Here is a 24,954-nt window from a genome sequence, read left to right as displayed (position 1 = left end):
ACACACACGCGCGCACACGCAAGAACAAAAGGACACAAAATAGGGCGAGTTCAGTCTGGTTACAGACTGAACTCCATTACAGCCAGCGCGTCGTCTTCGAATGCACTCCTTTCGGTTGGTTCGTGCTACGTTAACCACAAAGACTAACAAGCAGGGCAAAGTTCTGACTTTTGTTGCGAAAGTTGTGGAGCGCGGTAGTGCTGAACGGCTAAACACAAGAAGAACCCTCGTATAAAAGTAATGACGAAAACTCGCAGGGCAGAAGAGCCCATATATCAAGAATTGTCGCGGGTAACACCTAAAAATATTCACATTGTTGACGAAAAACGAAGTGCAATGTATTTCACTTACCGGAAAAAGTGTTGTCCGAACGTGCGACGTATACAAAGACGCACCGGGACACGAAGGCGGCGAACGCAGATCACGCCATTGTGGCAGTAAGCCGTCGGCGAAAACACGCAATACAGCCGATGTCACGAAGCACTGATGCAAAACACACGGCAAGCAGAATCAGCACAGCTAAATGACTCCAATTAATATCCAGTATAAATGTACTACAGAACGGCTTAGAATGACACACAAGTGGCATAACGAACCCACGACCGAGACATTGGGGGCGGCAGTGGCCGTTTTTTCAAACTTCCTGCCTCCCAGTGTTTCCAGCACAGAATGAGATGTCCGACAAATTTGGATTGTGTCGCCGAAGTGATCGCAGCGCGGTGGCTCGGTGACACCGCTGTGCAACGCCGGCATTTCGCTCCTGCTGCTGTCGGTATACCTGCTGCGCGAGCATAGAATGGCTTCCTGGCGTCGTGTGCGCGCCCCGCATGGAAAACAATAACACGCCCTTGATTGTTGAAGTTCTGATAAGAAGTTATTTAATATCAAAGCCAATAACCTTATGTTGCTTCCAACGAGTTCGATTTATCTGTGGCGTCTTTTATTCGCTAACGCCGACGGCCGACGGTAACCACACTTTTAACACGTCGTTTGGCATTTTATGCACTTTTAGACAAAAAGATCTAGAAAAGTTCTTGAGTTAGACATTCTGAATGTGTTTACCAAAGCACACTCTAGTGACACCAGTAGTCGGTTTTGCCGCAGATAGAATATATACTAGCATATTCCAAGTGCGGAGGTTATGTTTAGAAGGAATTCTATTTTCAGTCTTGTCATAGACCAAGACGTCTATAGCCGTTTGTAGCCGTTTCAAGAAGTTTTTAAGAGGTTCTGTGTTTCGTGGGTAGGAACTCGGTAGCGCGAAAAATATGGCAGTTAAGTAATAACCATATCCTTAATAATCCCGTAATTAGTACTTATAGAGGAAGCACTTCAATTCGAGAATTGAGGACTCAGTTATATTATTAACTCAACAAAAATTTCTTAAACAAAATCGTTCTGGGTGCTACAACCTACAGTACTTTGGCACTGCGGACGGCGCCCAGTATATGGCAGCAGCAAAATAAATATGAAATAGTGGACCAGTGACGTTAATTCCTTAATCCTCTTCGTTGCGAGTGCAGACCAGCAGTAGTGCAAGCTTACCCTGGCACGGGCTTCATCGCGGCCTTTTCTTTCTTTCTTTATGGTGACGCCAAGAATCGACGCGAAGCGTGCTCTATTCTGATCCCAATCTTGCGGTGGTACCGCAGCTCGGATAATCACGTTTGTCCGTATAGCAGCAAATGAAAACAAGGCTTTATTGATCAGAATGAAGAGAACTCGTAATTGTCATAGCATTGGCGCCCGCGCAGCGGGGAGGCAGGTAGCGTTTTCTTATATGGTGGGGAGATCAGCGTCACTGACAAACTATTTAATTTTCGTTTTCGTTCGGGGCTGCCCACATACAAAATACTGCTTGCCATATTACCTACGACGATTTTTGTGAAGTTGTTGTTGAGCAAGATATGAATGTCGGGCTTCAATTTTGCAAAAGCAATATTGCCGCTAAAATTGGTAATTAAAGCTTTATTGTAAAGATATTTTTGTTACTTGTGACGTGAGTCATATTTTCCACGATGCCGCATTTGTATTGGCTGCCAAGCCTTACAGTCTGAGAAGATGTGCACATGGGCTTATCACACATTATCAGTGCAGCACTCTGTTATTTGGCGCTGGAAAAACAGCGTGTATACTTGCTGCATTCGCGATCTCTGGGAAAGAAAGCGAAGGAGAGGGGGACCCGGGGAACGTGCGCGGTATCCAAGGTGGCTGTATGCTGGAGCTGAAACCCGAAAATTGTCGATGTCCTCGCGTTCCTCGACTACACCAGGAGGGGGGGGGGTGACAGAAGACCTATGGGCCCCGGGTGCCAGACGACCTAGCTACGCCACTGGACTTCCGTCAACCAAAGGAGCAGGCAGGATTCCGCAAAGGCTACTCAACAATAGACCATATTCACACTATCAATCAGTTGATAGAAAAATGTGCGGAATATGACCAACCTTTATATATAGCTTCTCATTGATTACGAGAAAGCGTTTGATTCAGTCGAAGCCTCAGCAGTCATGGAGGGATTGCGGAATCAGGGTGTAGACGAGCCGTATGTAAAAATACTGAAAGATATCTATAGCGGTTCCGCATTCACCGTAGTCCTCCATAAAGAAAGCAACAAAATTCCAATAAAGAAAGGCGTCAGGCAGGGAGATACGATCTCCCCGATGCTATTCACAGCGTGTTTACAGGAGGTATTCAGACACCTGAATTGGGAAGAATTGGGGATAAGAGTTAATGGAGAATAGCTTAGTAACTTGCGATTCGCTGATGATATTGCCTTGCTTAGTAACTCAGGGGACCAACTGCAATGTATGCTCACTGACCTGGAGAGGCAAAGCCGAAGGGTGGGTCTAAAAATGAATCTGCAGAAAATGAAAGTAATGTTTAACAGTCTCGGAAGGCAACAGCAGTTTACAATAGGTAGTGAGGCACTGGAAGTGGTAAGGGAATACATCTACTTAGGACAGGTAGTGACTGCGGATCCGGATCATGAGACTGAAATAATCAGAAGAATAAGAATGTGCTGGGGTGCGTTTGGCAGGCATTCTCAGATCATGAACAGCAGGTTGCCATTATCCCTCAAGAGAAAAGTTTGTAACAGCTGTGTCTTACCAGTACTAACATACGTGGCAGAAACCTGGAGGCTTACGAAAAGGGTTCTACTTAAATTGAGGACGACGCAACGAGCTATGGAAAGAAGAATGATAGGTGTAACGTTAAGGGACAAGAAAAGGGCACATTGGGTGAGGGAACAAACGCGAGTTAATGATATCTTAGTTGAAATCAAGAAAAAGAAATGGGCATGGGCAGGACACGTAATGAGGAGGGAAGATAACCGCTGGCCATTAAGAGTTGCGGAATGGATTCCAAGGGAAGGAAAGCGTAGCAGAGGGCGACAGAAAGTTAGGTGGGCGGATGAGATTAAGAAGTTTGCAGGGACAACATGGCCACAATTAGTACATGACCGGGGTAGTTGGAGAAGTATGGGAGAGGTCTTTGCCCTGCAGTGGGCATAACCAGGCTGATGATGATGATGAGGACATGGCATGAGGAGTAGATGCGAGCTCTTCTTTAGTGATTGTGCGCAAGCCGGTCGCAGAAGGGGACGTGACGGCGCCAGAAGCACAGTTCCTCGCGTGTGATAGTATGGATCAAAGTGCCTCAGGAATGCGACCGTCGTACGTATCGGTGTGAACGCAAAGAGATTGCAGTTCTCAAGGCGTTGGCACATGTGATGACATCTGGCATACTGGTAGGGGTTGTGCAGCCAGGGCGTTGAAGCCAATACTGTTGATACCCTTGAGTACCTGATGGATGCGGTCACGTTCTGACATAGCGTAGTTTACACGCCGGCACAGGGCGAGGACGTCTTCAGTGTATGACGTGTACGACTCCCCGGAAAATTGAACACTCTGGTCGAGCTTGTTTTGCGCGATCTGAGTGTGAATAGCAGGAACATCAAAAATAGTACGAAACTACTCTGTGGAAGTGGTCCAGTCAGGGCAGTCGGGCTCATGGTTCAAGAACAAAGTTTTAGGATGCCAAAGAGGTAGAGAGGGGCGTCACGTAGTTTACGAGAAGTGTCCCACCTGTTGTAGCCACTTACTCGATCGTAGTTATCGAGCGAGTCTTCAAAGCCTTCACCGCGTAAGCCAGCGAATACTTGGAGTTCGCACTGACGGCTGTTGAAGGTCTAGAGGGAAGCATGCTGGGCAAAGACGGCGGCGTTAGTTGTACAGAGTGGGTCATGACTGGACATTGCAGTACACGGTGGGGCGATGCGACGACCCGAGCGGAGCTCCAAGGAGAAACTGTGCGAGGACTTGGTTAACAAGAAGCAATGCAAAAGGATGGAAAGTTGCGCAAGTTGGTACGGTGACATGATCTTGGATTGTAGCGCGAAATGAACACGGACACAGAAAGGAGCAGACAGGACGCTCGTCCTGTCGGCTCCTTTCTGTGTCCGTGTTCACTTCGCGCTACAATCCAAGAACAAGGAGCATCCTCCACCAATTCTGAGAAACTTCTTTATTCCCGAAGATTCCGCGCTACGACGACAAAGAAGGCGCGGCTGTGATGATGATATGTAACATACGATGATGACATGAATCGATGATGATATGTACAGATGAGGAAGATGAGATGCGAATACTTTGCTCACATAAACACAATAGTTCGGTTACTTGATGATCTAAGAATTTCATGGCTTAAGGTACGCCATCGTTGGTCGTGGCTGGTCCCCCCGCCTCGCCGTAGGTTAAATAGAGCAAGCTGCTTTTGTGGTTCTAAAAACAATTAGGCGGTCCCTCTAAAAAAAACATTGTATGATTCCAGAAGCGCAACGTGAAATTTGTTTTCGCTGGAAGTGCCCAGCACCAGGCCTTCTCTACAATGCCAGCGTGTACGGCGCACGCCATTCGTCGTATGCTACAGCTCTTCGCGGCGAGGCACGAAAGAGAATTCTCACTGCCTAAACAGGGCATACGTAATAAAGAAAAGCATTACTCACGTGGCTAATGCTTTCAGGAAAAAGAATCTGGCCCTAGCTGCTCGATTTTCCAGCGTGCAGCCGAAAGCTAGCACCCGCTTTCAAAAGGGGGGGGGGGGGGGGGCAAATGGAATACTTTGCCCGTCCACTTCTGGCACTGGGGGCCAAGTGCCCCTACTCTGCCCCGCCGGTAAATACGCTTATGCATCCTCTGTAGCTCCTCCCACACAACTGCTCGGTTTCTGTCTTGCATGTCGTGGGTGCCAAGCGCTTGGACCTCGTAGATTGGGGTCGCCATTTGGCGATCATGTTTTCTCGGTCGCATTTCCAGCGTCTTCTCGATGGTCGTGGCTTACGATGAAATTTCCGTGACGGGCTTCGGTGGGTTACGAATTATTCCGGCAGACAGATGTTGCTTCACCACCCTGATCAGGAAACGAACTCAACGAACTCTCTTTTCTGTTCGCTTGTCGTGTTATGCATGGCGAAACGGGTCATCTCTTCAGTGAAGATGGCGATTTTTTCGTTAGGTAGCTACGTACGACGTTTTAAAAGGACTTCAACCCTTTCTCTCGGTAGGACAGGTCGTAAATGCCTGCAGAAAGCTGCTGCAAACCACGTCCCATCTCGTTAAGGTTGAATCTCGATTCTCAAACCATGTCCGAGCAGGGTCATTCAACAAGAAGTAGGCATAGGGCAGCTTTTCCTCGCGGTTCTAATTGTTGAATGTCGCGAGTCTTTCATAGGTCTCAAGCCAGGTTTCTGGGCCTTCAGTTCATGATATACTGAAGGTCGGTGGCTCCCGATGCTGCTGCAGCAGGGCAGGCGTCGGTGGGATTGCGTTGATGTTCTGGTCTGTTCGGGTGAAGTCCGTGTTCCGGGGGCAGGTTTTGTAGCCTGCGGCTTACTCGGTGGTCTGGGGTGACCCTGAGGTTGTCTTTGGGTTTCGTGCTTGGATCACGAAATTGCGGGGGATTTCGGCGCATGAACGCACAAGCTCCTCCACCAGATGTTACGTAGTAGTGACGGTGAAGAACAGAGAACATAGTAGGAATACTGTGAATTATGAAACAAACTTTTTATTGGGAACCCGCCGTGGTTGCTCAGTGGCTATGGTGTTAGGCTGCTGAGCACGAGGTCGCGGGATCGAATCCCGGCCACGGCGGCCGCATTTCGATGGGGGCGAAATGCGAAAACACCTGTGTACTTAGATTTAGGTGCACGCTAATGAACCCCAGGTGGTCGAAATTTCCGGAGTCCTCCACTACGGCGTGCCTCATAATCAGAAAGTGGTTTCGGCACATAAAACCCCATACTTTAAATTTTGTTGGGAGAACCTGTGCCAACAAAGGCAAGTGACCCTCAAAGCACAGCGATAGCGGCAAACACAGCTGGCGATCTTGAAAATCTGATCAGTGGTTCAAGTACGTCGGCTTTTGTATATCACAAGTCGAAGATTCCAGTGCGATTGCAGGTGCCCGCGTGGTTTCCAGAAACAACTACAGAAATTGTGTCGAGCATGCAATCTCATTATACAAGGTTCGGCGAGGACATACACAACAGAGAGAATCAACGATACCATGCGCGCAAGTTCCAAATCAGGCATGTGCGTCTTTCACTGAGCGATAAAGTTTACCGTTTGTTCTTTAGAAAAATTTGTTGTTGGACTAGTTGGTGCATATTAGCCAGCGAAGAATTTTGAACTGCCCGAACAAACGATCACAGAGAGAGCTGTGAACGGCAGAGCAAACAAGGACTGCGCCTGTCCTTGCTTACTGTCTCTCTGTGATCGTTCGTGGAATTGAAAAAAATGTTTGCTACCATTTCTTATCCGGCGAAAAGCAATCACCGGAGAAAGATAAACAGGTACACTTGTCAATATCACCATTCCTGCTTTACGTTTCCGTAAATCTAAGTTACTGGCAGTCATTGCATCTGATTCCATTGGAATGTGGCCACCATGGAGGGAGTTGAACACGCGACATCTTGTTCAGCAAGAGAGCGCCATATTCAATGAGGCACCAGAATGGGATCCAGACAGGCCTTTGTATTTCTTATACAAAGCGCATTTATTCCCTCTGTAGCGCTTGTGGCTGCTCATATGGCACAAACAGAAGCCATAATTAAACCTGACGCTTGCGCAGTGCATCATTCTAGAAGGCGGGCCGCGCGACAGCACACACCGCAGCCTTTACATGACGAGTTATTACCTTCATTTCTACTTAGATCAAAATTATACATGCCTGGGCTTATAGAATATAACAAATGACAGTATATAATGCCGGTGAAATTAGTTGAAAATCAGAGATTGCTTTTTGGCGTGAATACTAACATACTTTTAATGTTTTGCGATTTTCAATTTCTTCCGCCTAAATCATGAATACTGGTATGCAAGAGTCACTAAATACGCTTTCACTGCGCGTTTGGCATGTAGAGAAGTAGGCGCCGAAAAAGATCTGCAAATAATTTCACAGAAACAACACACGTTAAAACATTTCCAGAATGGAAAATTTTTAGCCTCTTGTTCAAAATTCAAGTTTGTCAATTTTTGTTCGTGGTTTCTCTTTGTGCGGACATTTGAGTGCACTATATTCTCGTTAAAGAACGTCTGTAATGTAGGTATAAAGACTATAAGAGCGTTAAATATTGTATTAGTTTTATTAGCCTCCCGAATTAAAAACGTCGTCCATCGCAATAGCCGCATTTTCCAGCTTTTCTCTGTTAACATCTTTTCTGATGAAATAGAGGTGTGCGCTGAAAGATAAGCTCGGTTTCGACGTTTTGAATAATCTTGGTATGAAATTTAACAATTTCTTTAAAATAGAAATAGTCGGGACCTCCCTTCACTCTGCTTATCCGATCACACCCTTGAAGCTCTTGAGCACGGACTAGTGGGCGAGTTGGTTGACCGTGACTGTTTGAACGTGATCTCCTACAACCTAGAATTAAATTAAAACATAAGAAAACAAGTTAACCTGGACAACGTATTGAGAATGTGAGTTTGAAATGATTCCTTGGAATTAGCATCCCTGGGCACTGGTGAAAATTGAAGAATGAGCTGATGCTGACAAAAGGAGAGCTCACCATCTGGGCAAAGCTTGTGATTGCAACCCCCATCGAGGGAGCATGAATGAAAAATTACTGCTACGATGACTAGGTTAGAATCATATTTCATTCTTCTGCTTGGAGATAATAGATTTTTTTACGTATGAAAATATAACGTTGAAGTGTAACTTTGAAATCTAAATCTACAAAAGTATATTTTGAAACAACAATTAAATTTTTTGATGTCGTTTATTCTCTCAAATCTACGAGAAGCACACAATAGACATTCAGCGATCAGAGAATTGGAAAGGTGACCAGAAGGGCAGATGTGTAGTGCGTCACGAATAATCAGTGAGTGAGCTAATGTGCTGCAGTTATTTGTCTGTTAGTTTCATCCTACTCATTTGTCTCTATCCGCTGTCATTGCAGCTGACTCCGTGTGCAGGCATGCTTCCAGTTGTGGCAGTGCATGGCGGGGCCGGGAAGGTCTCTTCGCCCATTCTTGAAGAAAAGATGGTTGCCCTGCGTGCTGCAGTGGATGCGGGATACGTACTGCTTCAGCATGGAGGCACTTCGGTCGATGCTGTCGAGGCAGCCGTCCGGGTTATGGAGGACCACCCTGCTTTCAATGCTGGTGAGGCTGGCTCATTTGACCTTTTCTGACGGACTTGCATGCACTGAGTGTCACAGTTTCGTTTTCAGTTTCCATCCATTTAGGAGTGCCCCCCTACGGCAACGCCAAAATCTTGCGAATCTGCCGACAACACAGGGCAAAGGCACTTTAAGCGAAGCCCTGTTGTGTAGTGGATAGCGTCGGTTCCTTGGGGCGTCGCCATTCACTACAGTTGACAAGCCCATTGGCAGTGCTTTGTCAACACTTGTAGCACTGAGCTTGCTCTAGCTTGCACTGGGGACGGGACGCTTGAAGAGCATATTTCCAGAATGTTGTGGGATCTGTAAATCCATGTGGCTATGTGCATTGGGGAAAAAACGGTCTTACAACCAAAGGCTGCAGCATTTGCACCAGCCCAAGGACTTAAATACAGACATCAGGTCTCTATGAACGGTCATCAGGTGTTCTCCTATCAATTTAGACCATGGTTATTGCAAACAATTAGGTGTGTAGCGCAAGAGCACTGGCTTTTGGGCTAGTTGGTTACACATAGCAGATCATGGTGAAGTGCGCACAAACAAGGACGAAACGAGGAGCAGACAACACAAGTATAACGACCTGGTGAATACAAAACCAAATCAAATCCAGTGCACTAAGCTTGATTAGGTTTATTTGAGGTTGTGAGGCACACACTATTTCATGTCTGGGTCGAGTCCCAGTAATGCAGACATCAGTGGTGCTGACCTGGTTGGGTTCAGTACTCAAACGTAGAGCTTCGTATGACCCAGCGAAGCAGGACGTTCATATTATTTCCAAGAGGAAGCCTGGCAGAGATCCGGAGCCTGTTTGGAAAGCAGGTCATGAGCGATCATCTTTGAAAATATGCCGCGATCGGACACTGCGCAAGTGATCGAACAGGAGGTGGCTGCAGACGAGGACGGAACGTCCAATACAGAGATGGCGGTATCGTCGATCAAGTCATGGGATCACCGCTCACAACCAGCAAATAGAACGGAAGTGTTGAAAACAGCAACAGTGGTTCGGGCAGTACACATGCCAAGCATAATTTGCGTTTCTTGGTGACGGTTAACGACGGCGCCATGTGGTCTTACCGTCAGTCGCGTGCAAGTTCGGCTAGGCTTGTGACTGGACATGGTGAAAACCATGAGGGACCATAGGAGCGCATGTATCGTTGACAGATGGGTACAGAGCCGCAGGACACATGGCTTCCAGCTCACGGTGCACAATCTTCGTCAGCTGCTCTGAAGGCTGCTGCTGCTGCCATGCAGGAGAGTCTTGTAGGTCTTCACAAAACAATCTTACAGCCTTATTCGGAAGGCGCGCAAATGACTGATAGATACGGCTCTTCACCTGCTCGAAACGCCTGCACTCCATGATGACGTCATTAAAAAGTTGGGGGAATGCACATAACAAAACAGGAACAATCACGCCAAAGTGGTGTTAACTTACGACAAGGTAAGAGTTAACGGCAAGCTACTCAGGTGGGATGATACACTCAACAAGGCAGTCCCCTTGAATGGAAAGTGACCAGGGGCCGTAAACACAGCGCACAACACATCAAAGCGAAAACAGAACAATAAATCATTGAGTATGCTCCTGCCTCCACGAGAGCTCACTATGCTATGTGCTTATGCTAGGAGTATAAGGAATAAAACTATAGAACTAGAAAGTTTACTCTTGGCCTTTCGTCCGGATGTAACACTCCTAACCGAAACGTGGCCAAGCGAAAACATCTCGAATGCAGACGTAGTACCAAGCTCTCACATAATGGTCAGGAGGGATCGTGGCTCAAGAGTGGGTGGCATAGCAATTATCTTAAAAAGGCAATTGACTTCACTATTATTCCTCATGCGACGAGTGTTCAAATGGCGTGAATTCTTGTTCATTTGTGTGAATGCAGCCTACTAGTCGGTGTAGTCTACAGGCCTCCCAGCGTTGACGTTTCGATGCTTCAGTCATTGAATGAATTTCTTCAAATAAGCACCAAACGCTACAACAAGATTGTCAAGATTGTCATGTACGGTGACTTCCATCTGCCCACAATAAACGGGGAACAACTGCGCTCACTACAGCCTTGCGCGCAGTCTGAAATGTTGCTTGAAATTGCGTACTGCTCTAACCTCACACAGCTTGTGCAGATACCGACACGTGTCCATTCCAGTTCCAGCACAACACTTGATCTTGCTTTTGTTTCTCAAGCCATTCATGAAAAGAGCCCTTCCGTGGATGTTTTACCTGGAATATCCGATCACAATATTTTTCTCTTCAAATGCAACTTGGCTATAGCAAGATCGCACGAACCTATGAAAGAATTCTTAGATTTCAATAACGCCAAAGACGAAAGCATTCTCGATTACTTAGAACAAAATTTTGACATTTTTTCCCAAAAACAAAGCCAAAGTTCCCTAGGTGTCACTGAGCTGTGGCTACGCTTTAAGAGCGCCGTGCATGAATGCCTCATAAAATACTTTCCTAAAAGTGAAAAAAGATCAACCGAATAAGCCCTTGGATTACTCGTACAATCCCGCACTTAAAGCGTCGATTAAAACTATTATCAGGCTATCGGTCAAGCCACTCTGTCCTGGCGTCACTCCGAGGAAATCTTAGCTGCGAAATAAAATTAAGTAAATACCATTTCTTTAATGTCAGAATGCAAAGCTTTCTAAAAACAACCCAAGGAAGTTTTGGTTACATATATCGAAGCGGAACAGCCTTGCAAACAACATAACATTGAATGATGCTGAAGTTACCGACACTTAACGCATTGCGGAAGCTTCTAACACGATTTTCGTAGGTATTTTTACGTGAACCCACCAAGGAAGACGATGCTCACTGCGTTGGTCTCGAGCTTCCAGATCTTGCCATTTCTGAGGAAGGCATATTCTCGTCACTCCTAAGCTTAGATCCCCAAAAAATCTGCAGGTCCTGACGACATGCTGTAGGGTTTGTGGTCGTAGGGAAAAACTTGGGAGGAACTAGGCGTACATGATTAATTTAAAAGTTTACGTTAATACAAGAGATACATTCGACAGTCTAGCGTGACTCCCAAGTGGTGCACGCAAGACGAAGCACACAGCACACGAGCACAAAGCTCCAAGCACGCTGCTTCTCGCGTCCGAACACACAGCTCACGAGCACACCGTAGCAGCCGAAAAACTGCTGCTTATAAACACTCTGACCTCCCTAAGTCCCTAGGTGACAGAAAAACGTTCGACCAGACTCATCGTAGCCGCGCCGCGTATGGGCGGAAGGGCTTACACACACACACTTCCGCACAGGTTTCACTGCCCCCACCGAGGTGAGACGGTCTTCGCAGAACTGGGTCTTGCGTCATGAAAGGAGCGTGGGACGGTGCCGCCGAATACATTCCCTCGGGAACTCCCCCGCTCCCGAAAGACCGGGTCGGTGGAGGCGAGTTCACTAACAAAGCCTGGTTCGTCGACCTCGTCTAGGCATTCCGGCGACGAAGAGCTGCCGACTCGGCGCATTGTCCTCCTCACACAGTAGGTTGCCGCCTCAGACATCAGGACGCCAAGAGGCTGCGGAACGACGCCTTGTCGTCCTTTCAAAGCAAGTCGACACAGTAGACCTAGTGGCGCCGTTCGGCTGGAGAAGGACGGTCGGTTCCTAGAAAACGCCTACCCTGCTGCTGCAGCTCGCTAAGAAAACTTTGCATGTCGGCACCTCTGCAGGCCGTTCCTAACAGCTCCTCCATGGGCCGGGGAATCTCGACTGTCCAGCGCTGACAACCGCTGGGCAGGAAGAGAATGGCTGGCGACCAAGAATATGGCTTTGCTCTCTGCAATCCCTGCGCATTTGCAATGCCTTAAACCACCTCACAACAACCGGCACAGAAGATTCGATCCCGGCCACACAATGCTACTCAGCGTGCAAACGCCCGGAATCAGCGGTTAACCCGCCAGGCTTCCTATCAAAATTTCAATATAAGCCTCTCAACTAGGAACCCCAAATTGTGACCCCAAAATTTTGTGCCGCCAAAGCGAGCGTTCACGTTCCCCCGGAGTTTAACCAGATCGGACTGTCGCGCTGCACAAGAGCAAAGGTTTACGCAGAACCGTGGCAGAACTAAACCCAAGGCTCTCAACCATCAATACCCGAACATAAATTAAGCAGCCTAACGTCAGGAACAGCCTGTTCTTATCCTATCGCATTGGCGTACATACCGCACGTAGTGGTGCCACTGAAAAGTGCGGTCAATTTCACAGGTACGTAATCACAATCGCGCTAGCTTTGTGGTCTCTATATTCAGAACGCGTGCTTGCGTCGTACGCAAACGTTTCATCACGCTTACTTTCGTTTCTTTCTCTAGTCCATACAGGACATGTACTTTAAGTGAGCAACTAAACTTGCGTAACTTATGCACTCCGCAGAACCTTTAAAAAAATTGCGTCTTCTAATGACTACTTCCACACACGCTTACTAGAGAAGTCTGAATGCGGCCGCCCTCTACACACACGAGCAACCCAGTCATAAACCTTCTGCTTCCTTCCGTCCACACAGGACACGCGCTAATGTAACTACGAACGCTTTTCCGTGCAAATTATGCACTTACTGAAAACCTACGCACTTAACCTTAGAAAATTCAAAAACTCTTCTAAAAATAAAGAGGGTTAACTAATACTCACGCGCGTTACCATAGGCCTCTCACCGATAACCTTGACCTTCAGGTTACTCACAAAAAAAAAGAAAGCCTATCTACTCGTTAATTAACACCTCGCGAGACTAAATGTTTACATAAGACACCTCTTTCAAACCTCGGAGCTTCTCAAACGAAAACATAAAGAAAGCTCACACCTTACATAGTTGAAGAAATTTTAGTCTCCAATCGCGAAAATTTTCAAATGTTCAAAAATAAAACAAAAGAACACGGTTCCCTTCTACGGAAACTCTCTTGGCCTCCCGTTTCAAACATTTTCGACTGACTCATACTTTTGAGCCGTACTCGAGGTGGTCGCGGTTCGAACGCTATTCTGGCTATGCAGGAACAACAAAAGGCCTGACACACTATCAGCTCCTTCAAGACGTTACAGTCACCTGCCGATTTGCGTCCTGGCGCCACCCTTTCATCACGAACTCGACTGACCGCGTCGCGACTCCCTGCCACCTCGCCTCGTCTTGCCACCTTGCGCTCTTTCACACTACATGCTGCACTCCGAAAAGAACGACGGAACGACGGAAAGACAGGGAACGTAACTGCCCCGTGCCCTTTGTCCGCGTCCATGCAGAACATGCGTCTCGGTCTCTTTTTGACCGGTGGCTCGAACGTGTTTGACGCGCCAGCGTCGTCAACGACGACCGCACCTTTCTTTTCCTCGCGCCCTGCCTTTTTGCGACTGTCGCTGTCTTTGGGTGCGCTACATTATTCACCGCATTCCGATCTTTACGGCGCTTCTTTCTACGGCGCTTTCTCCTTGAACTCCCTCTCATGCCGCCTTCTCGCGCCTCGTGCTGGCCGGTACACAGTTTGTCGGCCCGGATCGCTCTCCTACCCGCACAGTCTGAGTGATTTTCATTTAAATCAACTCTCTCCTTGCCTCGACTGGCGGACAGCTCAATCGACTCTGGAGCAATGCAGCAGTCTTGACTCGAGCTACGCAACTTGCACTCCTGCGAACTGCCCTCTACTACATTGCCCAGCTCACGCTGTGCATCGGCACACAGCTGATCGGTCTCAATCGCTGTCTCACCCGCACAGTCCGAATGATTCCTAACTAAATCATCACTCTCTTGGCTACCTAGACTGGCGGACAGTTGCACCGATCCCTGAACAATGCAGTTGCTTTCCCTTGAGCTACGCAGCTCGCAATCCTGCGACCTGCCCTCAATTGCATCGTCCAGCTGGCACTTCTCTTCGGCACGCAGATCTGACTCGACATGGGTGCTCGCGTCTGTCGGGTCAGCAGTACTCTGTACTTCGTTAACAACCTCGTTAACATTACAAGCGACCCACGCGCGTGGTGACTGTGGCAATTCATTCACAGCTGGCCTAGCTGTCTTCTACAGTGCTCTATTGGCCCAGCACCTTGTCGCTCTCACTACGGTCTTGAACGGCCTCTGCTGCCACTAAGGCATCGTTAGCTGCTAGCACTTCGAGTTCACGTGCGGCTAATCTCGCAGGTGCTACTCCTTCTCTCGGCTTGCGACCAAAATCTGCTATCGACTTCCTCCCACTTTCGCTGCGTCCAGCCTACAGATTTCTCAAGCCGCTGTTGACTTCGTTCGGTTTCCTGCTCCAAAGCTTGAATATCATTGTTCAATGCAGCAACGTACTGCCTCGTTACTTCCTTAGGCCTTTTTCCTGCGAAATGCTTTTCAGTTTCTGCCTAGCTCCTTCCCCTTATGCCTCATTTCTTCCTGTTCTTGCCTAATTGCTTCCTGTTCCCGTTTTTTACTTAGAATTCGGTTACCTAGATGTTCGATGAATTTCAAATTATTGTTACTTTCGAGAATGATTTTACGAATTTCTGATTCCGTCAAGTCCTCCTCTACGGCTACCTCGACCTCTTCACACAACCGCAAGTCAGCTCTCGTCAAACACAATAGGACCGTGGTCGCTACTTTAAGCTTTGGCTGTGCTGTCACACAATACTAACTGCGATACCCACGCAAATCAGAATACAAGTAAAAGATCCCCAGCGATTCAAATTTACAAGCATGGAGAAATTGAAGCCTGGTAAATCTAACAGCCAAAACCAAACGCTTACCCACTCAAGCAGCACCATATCACCAGTCCTTCTCCGCCGTATCTAGTCAGTTGCAAGAGGTGGTCAATCCCAAGTCGCCTCCAACTTGATCGGGATACCGGTCGGTCACCATGTCCCAAAGTCCGTCAGCTCTCATTGCTGTCTACGAGTCGTAGGCCGATCTCGCCGCTGCCATCCAGTTGTTGGAGTAGAAGGTCGTAGGGAGGAACTTGGGAGGAACTAGGCGTACATGATTTATTTACATGTTTACCATAAAACAAGAGATACATTCGACAGTCTAGCGTGACCCGCAAATGAAGCACGCAAGACGAAGATACAACACACGAGCACAAAACTCCAAGCACACTGCTGCTCGAGCACGAGCACAGAGCTCACGAGCATGCCCTTGCAGCCGACAAACTGCTGCTTATATACACTCTGTCTTCTCTAGGTCCCTAGGTGAGGGAAAAGCGTTCGACCAGAGTCATCGTAGCCGCGTCGCGTATGGGCGGAAGGGCTTACACACACACACTTCCGCACAGGTTTCACTGCCCCCACCGAGGTGAGACGGTCTTCGCAGAACTGGGTCTTGCGTCTTGAAAGGCGCGTGCGACGGTGCCGCCCAAATACATTCGCTCGGGAACTCCCCCGCTCCCGAAAGACCGGGTCGGTGTAGGCGAGTTCACTAACAAAGCCTGGTTCGTCGACCTCGTCTAGGCATTCCGGCGACGAAGAGCTGCCGACTCGGCGCATTGTCCTCCTCACACAGTCGGTCTCCGCCGCAGACATCGGGACGCCAAGAGGCTGCGGAACGACGCCTTGTCGTCCTTTCAAAGCAAGTCGACACAGTAGACCTAGTGGCGCCGTTCGGCTGGAGAAGGACGGTCGGTTCCTAGAAAACGCCAACCCTGCTGCTGCAGCTGGCTGAGAAAACTTTGCATGTTGGCACCTCTGCAGGCCGTTCCTAACAATGCCTAAAACGGGAGACACATGGTGCGATTTTCCGTGCGATCTGTCGTACGGCGCGTCGTGTGCGACTTGCCGCATGCGGCGATTCGGGACACATGGTACGAATGACCGAGCGGCGGGTAGCTCCGCCCAGAACCGGCGCCCCTGCGTGGAAGTTCGGATTGCTGCATAACTTCGAACCGAAAGTGAAAGCAAACGTATTTACACAGCTCTCTTGTTTGAAACAAACGATGACGATATAAACACGCCTATGGAAGCACTGTAGACGTGTTTCCGCAAGGCCGCGTTAGCAGTAACGGCTCCTTTGACAGCCGCCGATGAGCCGGCAGGCACAGCTCGCTCGGCCATCGAATCCGACACCGGTGGCGCTTGTGACACGATCGCTTGCAGCTCGTATAACGAAGCGTCTATGTTAGTCGGCACAACGTGTACACAGTTATCGTACGCTCAATTTGCAGCACATTTGATTTCATTGGCGCCGACAGAAGCGAACGAGCATGCCACGCGAGCTTGCGATCGCTGGGGTACTGTGTAGGCCTAGCTCGCCGGCCGTCTATCCGAGGACGAGGGCCCATGCCGATGCGTCCGCAGCTTGTAATAAAGCGCCTAAATTCATCAGCACAATCAATGCCTGAACATTTATGTTTCTCTTAAGGGAAAATACGGTTAGTTTTCTCGGTGCTGTTAGTAGCGATGAGTAAACACGCCAGTCAGGCGAACCGCTTCGTATAGACGATTGCTGGCGCATCTGCGCTGACCGCGTCCGATTACAAATCACGCCAACTATTTACTATATCGCACAACGTTTTATAACATGCACTCTTTCGAGGCCACTTTATTCTATCAGTTATTTCGTGTCAGAAACAAATTGCAGCTTACTTATGTGCCGCCGTCACCGGCGAAAGAGGCCTTCGTTTCGACCAGGGAGAAAAAAAAAACAAAAAAAAAGCAGACATGATCGGAGCGGCGAGGCGCTCGCTCGCCGGCTCCGCCCCGTCGGGTCTACGACGTGGCCGTGACGTTTGCGCTACCGGCGCTGTCATTAGCTGCGGCCGCCCGACCGATGCGGCAGTCGCACGACAATATTCAGCGAGTTGGTCGCATGCGGGGCGTGCGATTCGGCGCCGCGTGCGGCGGATTTGGTTGAAAAGCTGTTGAGCGCGGCTGCCGATGCGAATGGTCGTACGACCGATCGCACCCGAAATCGCACCATGTGTCTCCCGCTTAATGCTTTTCTTAATCGGTTCGCCGTATAATCGGTTCGCGGTATACATAGACGAGGGACAAAAAAAGGACGACGACGCTTGTCTTCGTCGTCCTTTTTTGTCTCTCGTCTATGTATGCGCTGTAAGTGACGATTGATCTACCTAATGACTGCAAAGTCGCCAAAGTAGTCGCCAAGAAGTCCACGAAAAGGGAGGCAAGCATAATGTAGAAAATTACAGACCTATCTCTCTACCCTGCACCTTTTCTAAGGTAATGGAACACTTTATTTGTAAGCATTTAAGTGCTTTTTTAGAAAATAATGACTTCTTTAGGAAGAGTGAGCATGGATTCAGGCGGGGCTTTTCGACCTCTACGAATTTACTTCATATGACTAACGAAATACTGGCAATCATGAACTGCGGTAGGCAGGTGGGTAATCTTTTTTTTAGATTTCGAGAAAGCCTTCGATCGGGTTTCACACACAAAAAAAAATGATGATACAGCTAAACGGCATCATACGCAGCAAACAAATTTTGCGCTGGCTTGATTCGTACTTGACGCATCGAACACAATTTGTCAGCATAGGTGCTTCAAATTCATATCTCGCCTCTGCACTTTTGGGGGTTCCACAGGGCTCGGTTTTAGGGTCACTTGTTTTTCTTATTTACCCAAATGACCCTGCTTTCAAATTTTCCGTGCGGTGCCGCTTTTTTGCGGACGACTGTATTGTTTATACGAGCATTCAATCTATGGATGATAAATCTAACTTAACCGACTACCTAATAGCAATCAATACACGACTGGTGTATCCAGTGGCATATTTATTTATTGGTATCTCAAATACCCCATTTGGGGTTTTACATGAGGGGTGGGCATATTTAAATCATATTTTCAATGAATGCCTTGAACGATGAATGACTGGAGTCGTGCACCGCTTCAGCAGGTAGATGATTCCAGTCTTTCGCTGTTTGAACGAAGAAAGAGTTAAGATGAGCGGAGGGGCGAGCTGGAGGGGGATAAACAGCCTTTGAATGGCTATGACGGGATGAAGTGCGATGAGCAGGCGTGATGTCGGTATGATGAAGTAGTGAGTGATAAAATTTGTAAAATAATTATAATATGACTCTAAACGTCTCAAAATGCGCGCACATGGTTATTACACGTAAAGAAATCCGCTAATTTGCACCTACAAGATAAATAATATGGATATTAAACAAGTGGAGGAATTCACATATCTTGGAATTACAATTCATTCTGAGATACTCTATAACGTTCATGTTCGGTATGTTTCCTCGGCAGCAACGAGAAAGTTATGGAATTTAAAGCACCGTTTAAAAGACTGCACTAGTGCTACCAAATTAATCGCATATAAGACAGTTATTAGGCCAATACTCGAGTATGCAGATATTGTCTGGGAGCCTCACAAAAAGGCTGGTATAGATATTATTGAAAGATTACAAAAAAGCTCTTAGATTTATCTCCAATGCTCATGATTGGCGCATTTCAGTCACCGATTTAAGATTGCGACCTGGGCTCCAGGCACTAGAAACTCGTCACAACAGGACCGTCTACAAACAATGTGTAACATAGTTAACAACCACAACAAACTGAGATTTGACAACTACATGCAATTTAATAAATCGCAACTGACCAGAGGTAAGCAGAATCAAACAATATTATCGCCGCATGCTAGAACAAACGCATATCTTTCTTCCTCCCTGCCTAAAACAATTCGCGAATGAAGCGCCCTTGCGCAAAATGGGGTCGATTCAGCCACTCCTGATTCCTTCTTATCTGCAGTACAGACGCACTTGTAATGTCATGCGTTCATTGTTTCCTTTTGCTTGTGTTACATGTTCTGATGTCTCTTTTATTACGCTTATCCTATTGGCAGCAAATGTGATGGCGTCATCGTATTTCTTTTTACTTGTGTATTAGAATATGCTTGCCTATTAGGCTGTCTTTTTATTATTTTTTGTTTTGTTTGTTTGTTCCCTCGAGGAAAGAGAGTTTGTAATCACGTGATGTTTGCTGGACTCCGGCCTGGGCTTCCAAATGGGAGGCGGCAGTATTGTGAAATAAATAAGTTAATTAATCGAAGTACAGTTCTTACAAATCGGTAGATCGAGGCGTCATCGGCGATGCATTTTATGACACGCCCAACTTTTTCAGATTCGGTCATTTCAACGTCGGCTTTGCGGCAGAGAGCCAGCATGTCTTGTATCTAGGCTATGTAATTCTCGGTGGACGTTTAAGCTCGTGATACCAACTCTTGGCGATGACCTTCCGACCCATCGGTTTTCTGAAGAGATCTTGCAGCTTCTGCTTGCACGTCTCCCACTCACGGACTTCTGTTTCGTAATCTTGAAACCACACTCGTGCTGTTCCCGCCAAGTAAGCAATTATGTTCACCAGCATCACTGTCAGATCCCATTTTTGCGACTGAATGCCCACTCACACATCTCTAGCCAGTCGTCGACGTTGGCGCCATCGGTGCCCCAGCACGTCCCCGTATGACACCAATGCGTGAGTACGAGAATCGATGCAGTCGATGCGGGCGTTGCCGAACCAGGGACTGTCTCCTGCAACGCCGATGAAGAACCAATGTGGCGGCCACTGCGAAGCTCTGTTCTGAGTCGTTACCACGCACCTACACCAAATGTCACGAAGAGGAAGCCCGGCGCCCAAACATATGTATAACTATTTACATAGGAAAAAGTTAGTAGTTAACGGACATGGTGGCACAAAGGTGACAGCTCCAGCAGACAGTCTACCACTTCCTCTCCCTCCTGCGTGCACGGTCCTATACAAATGCACCGTAACAACACGAGCGTTAAGGAGCTCGTGTCGCAAAAAATCCGGCGTCGGCGTCAGACGTCGTTTCGGCGAAAGGATTTTCGAACCACGCATACGAACCATGCATGCATACCCAGAATCAGAGTTGTCCTGGCTTCTCCCCCGAGTCTTTATCTCCTTGAAAAGGGATTCTTGGAAGTAGCCAGGACCAGACGCGAACTGAGCGCGGCACATAACCTAAAAAAGGCCAAGATAGTGTTAGTGACACTTCCATTAGGTTGTTTCGATGGAAGATAAATTGTTTAAATAATTGGTTGCCCCGCTAGGCTGGTGTGTTTTCTTGTTTGCTGCGTTCTGTGCATGTTCTATTTGTCTATATATTGCCTCGAGTTGCCGTGAATAAGCGAGTTGAAACTTACCACCCGTGTCGTTTTTGTGTTCTCTTCCACTGTCCCCGTCTTTATTTGCAGTCAATATGATATACAGTAAACACCAACTAGGCCATACTGAAGTTCTTCTGGAGCCTTAGGAGGTTCTTACAGGAGTGCACAGGTAGAACACATACAAAACTGACATGTAGAAAACGCAAGTGCAGCAGCGGAGATTCTAAATTGAGGAAAGGACATTTTGCACGAAGCTTGAAAGACAACTGCAGAATAACAATTTGGAAAAGAAGAGATACGCACAACCGACAGCATTGAAGAAAAGCTATTAATAGGCAAAAAGTGTTTTGCTGTAAATGTATGCGAGTATTCATGCAATCACGCAATAGGTTCTTCTATAGTTCCAGAGGAGATGGAATCAGAAAAATGTGTCAACTGTCATCTCCCATTCTTAAACAGTTCTGCTCCTGTTGCACGAGAGGTGCGCTGACCACGTACACATTTGCACTAATGAATCAGCAGCTCTCCAGTGTTCGTCTGGAGCGGTGATTTTCCTAGCGAGAGCCACCACTGTTATTTTAAGACGTGCCACCTAATGACATCGAGGGCTTGCAATTCTTTGTGCTGCACTTCACCTCATCAGCCAATAACAGCCTAGATTGTCACTATTCAGCAACTTGAAACCAGCATGGCAGTCTTTTCTATCAGCCCTGCGGCGCCGACCACACGAAGAACTCATATCCAGCTTTTCTGGACACGTACAAACTGGCGCCTCAAGCGGCGTCGGCATGAAGCTAGCGCATTTTCAATGGAACAAGCGGGTTTTTCGCGAATAATTAAAGATGCAGGTCAGGTACTGAAAAAGGCAGGTGACAGACATGTACTGGAAGACAATCCACACGAGTCAAATGCAGTGATCACGCTGTGGCAAGCAAGAATTTTGTTCCCAGAGCGGTTACATTCAGTAATTGCAGCCTATGGAAACGACGCAAATTTGTACTCGATTTTCTAGACAGAAACGATAGCTGTGATAAAACTACGGCGTCTATCGTTATAGCCTCTGCAGTGTATGTAGTCCCGAGACTCAGCTTTCGATTGATGCCTACCTTGACTCTGTACACATGGCGTAACACAGGTTACCAAAAGCGATTTTGAAACAGTCGCGCAAGTTCGCGGAGTATCTATAAAAACCCGAGCGTATCACTGACGGAAACGTTGGGAGCCGTGTCCGAGTCATTCAATCGCTCACACCTATCGTTCCGCGTCATGCGGCGACACCTTTTTTTAACGCCACGTAGGTCTGAGTTCGACAGTCTCCCACCAGATGGCTGAAACACAAAACTCAAGATGTGGTTTCAGTTCTTTTTCAGGAGGGCACTTCAAATATTCTATTTTCTATTTTTACTTCCTAAAACATAGCAATGGGTTGCTTATTTGTTAAATAATTGCTTTTATTATCAGATTTTATTCCTTGGACAACTTAACAACAAGCATGCGTATTTCTTTGTGTTACGTTAAATGGTACTGTCGTGCCTTGTAGCAGGACATACTCAGGAATACTGGATATTGCACCTTCCCCATCCTGTGGAACTTCACGGCGATGCACATGCGTAACTGAATGGGCAAGATTTTAAACAATTTTATTTTTATATCATAGCTGAGTATGTAGAAATTTCAACTGTCTGCGCCAAAAGGGTAGTCCTTTGTAACAACATCTGCATTTAGGACACTTAGTTGGAACATTGGCGGTGCGTTAAAGCAGTGTTTTGGCCGGAGATGGGCGGTTATATCACACGACAGGCGCAAATCGATTTCCACGCTCTCAACAGAGGGCACAGTGACTTGAAGAAGCGCGAAATTTAAACCGTAAGGCGATTTATTATGGCCAGAGTTTTGAACGGTAATTGCAGAGCGACTGCCATTCAGTCTGCTTGCACGTGCTTGTTTTTGTGAGGCAACAGGGAAGGAGAGGGAGTGTATATGGGTGTGCACACCTTGGGTGTACGGGCGTGTGCACTTATATTTGCGTGTGCGCGCGTGCTTGTACCTCCGTGTTTGAATATGCGTGTGCACGAGTGCGTGTATGCGTGTGCGAGCATACGCCTGTTTGTGCGTGCGTAAGTTTTTGTAAATGTGAATGCGGGCGAGCATGCATGTGTCGTATCTCTATGTATTTGTGTGTGCGAATGTGCGCGCGTGTGTGTGTGTATGTGTGTAAGCAAGGGAGCTGGCGAGCATTTAGCCGCTTACATCTACTCTTGGGGACGAATGGGATGTAGAGTATATTGAAACGCATATGTTCTTGGCGACCCCTATCAACCCGTGATTCTGGTGCAAGAGTAGGCAAGGCTGTGCAAGCCAGCTATTATGTCGTGAGGAATGGCGTTGCCCCCTCGAGCGCGGCGGATTGCGCGTGTTTTTTCTTTTATTTTCTTGCGTGTTTCTTCGAAGTGTGGCGTGCGCTTCACTTCAAATTTTGCGTGACCAAGCGCACTCCATTCGTTGGCGAAAGGTGTGAGTGCAGGTTTCTTGTTATTGTTCAAGTTCACGCTGCGGCATCCGATGCGCTTGTCTTGTCGTGACGAGAAATGCCGAACGCCCCGCAAAGAACCATGGCGCAATGTTCATTTACTCTCCGTAACACAGCCTTTGAGTGTCGGACGGGCAGAAAAATTAGTAAGTGAATGTTTTCTAAGCGATAATGTGTGGCAATGTTGTCTGATAATTGTTTGATATGAATAGATGGTGTCGCAAGGAATTATGAATGATTTTGTGAAACGGATTCGGATAGGTTGCTATGCCTTACGACTGTGTGCTGGCCATAGTACTTTTCATCGTTGAAACATGTTTTGTTTGGTAAGTTATATTGGCTGCATTATTCGAGACGAATAAAAGCGAAGTTGATTTGGAAAGCTCTTTGGCAGCGTCATTTATTGCCATCCTATTCGCTCACGTTCCTAAGGAAGCTACTGGAGCAATTGCCGTCGACAACACCCTAATTGCGTCCACATTAAGACATAAGCCACTCCTAATTGCTTGAGGACACGCTCGCGTTTCAGCTGAGGCGAGACGCAAGCGTGCCTCACGAGAAACATAACTGCTGTCACAGCGGCCGTAATGCCGGACGCTAAAGAGGTTCAAACACTCGCGCCAAGCCGCGTAAGATCTTGACGTCACTGCCATTTCCACTTTTTATTTTTTTTATTTTTTGCTTGCTGTTAGCCGTCCCCACGATACATAGATGGGGACGGTTACAACAGGTCCCATTTTCTCGACATGTGGGCTTCTATGGAAGCTTCGCTACCAGTTTACATATACCTTGGCCATACTATTGATGACAGCATCACAAAATGAAGCGACTTGGCGTGGAAGCTAGGGCTTGTTGGTGATTGAGCGCTGTGTGCGTGTCGCTGTCTCGTGTCCTTGTCTTTTTTTGCGCTGTGTTCTTTGCCGAAAGCATCACAAAAGACTGGGTGCGGTCAGGTTGGCTTTACAGGCTTGCAAGGATTGAATAGCGGGCTAGTTGGTTCATTATAACAGAAAGAATAGCGTTTGAAGTTGTTAGAGTGTTAGAGTGTGTGGTTCATCCTTTGTGTTGCGTCTTGGTATTTTTATGATGTTATTTTTCTGCGTTAGTCACGCTTTCTAAGAGCGTTTAATAGGAAAATTTTAGTTCGCATAGCTCTTACAGAAGCGTGTTCAATCAAAATTTCTTCGCTCGGCTAGATAATCTCGAGGATGGGTTCCAAACTGCTCATTTTCTTTAGCCACCTAAGATCAGTTACTGCAAATTTAGTTAAGGTAGCTTTAATTGTTCATTACGCGCACAACTTCTCAACTTACTCCGCATCTAGAGGTTACCAATCTGAACACGCGAATGATTATATGACGTCACCAATACTTGGTTGAATAGTTTCTTAATAGCAGATGGCATATTGATTGTGCTGTAGGCTTCGTATAAAGCAAGTGTGAAAGCTTGAACAGGTTTTCTTGGCACAAATCAAGTTCATGAGCTTAAGCACATGGGCACTTCTGTCTTTATAACCGATTCTCCTACATTGTACAGGAAGCAACTCAGCGCTACGGTACAAAGTGCGCGAGAACATTGCCCGCGCTCCCGATTTCTGAGCACTGGTGGCATCGGGCTGGCATCGTCGGGAATGAAAGCAGCTGCCTGGGATACATTTTCAGTACTATGCAACATATGGATCAGCATGGACGTTAGAACGAAAT

At 47.3% G+C, this 24,954-nt stretch overlaps 1 protein-coding gene across 3 annotated transcripts in view; it reads left to right on the top strand.

The window, feature by feature from the left end:
* Positions 1–24,954, top strand: part of LOC126535560 (isoaspartyl peptidase/L-asparaginase) — a 263,028-nt gene that overhangs the window by 63,664 nt on the left and 174,410 nt on the right. For all 3 annotated transcript variants that reach the window (XM_050182387.3, XM_055073205.2, XM_055073206.2), the window contains one exon: positions 8,459–8,663. In XM_050182387.3, coding sequence (XP_050038344.1) covers positions 8,477–8,663 — 187 coding nt within the window. In that variant the 5' untranslated portion in view covers positions 8,459–8,476. The remainder of the gene's footprint in view (positions 1–8,458; positions 8,664–24,954) is intronic.

The sequence above is a fragment of the Dermacentor andersoni genome, chromosome 7 (assembly GCF_023375885.2).
Source record: "Dermacentor andersoni chromosome 7, qqDerAnde1_hic_scaffold, whole genome shotgun sequence".
NCBI classification, from domain to species: Eukaryota; Metazoa; Arthropoda; class Arachnida; order Ixodida; family Ixodidae; genus Dermacentor; species Dermacentor andersoni.
This window is presented reverse-complemented; position numbering and strand designations above follow the sequence as displayed.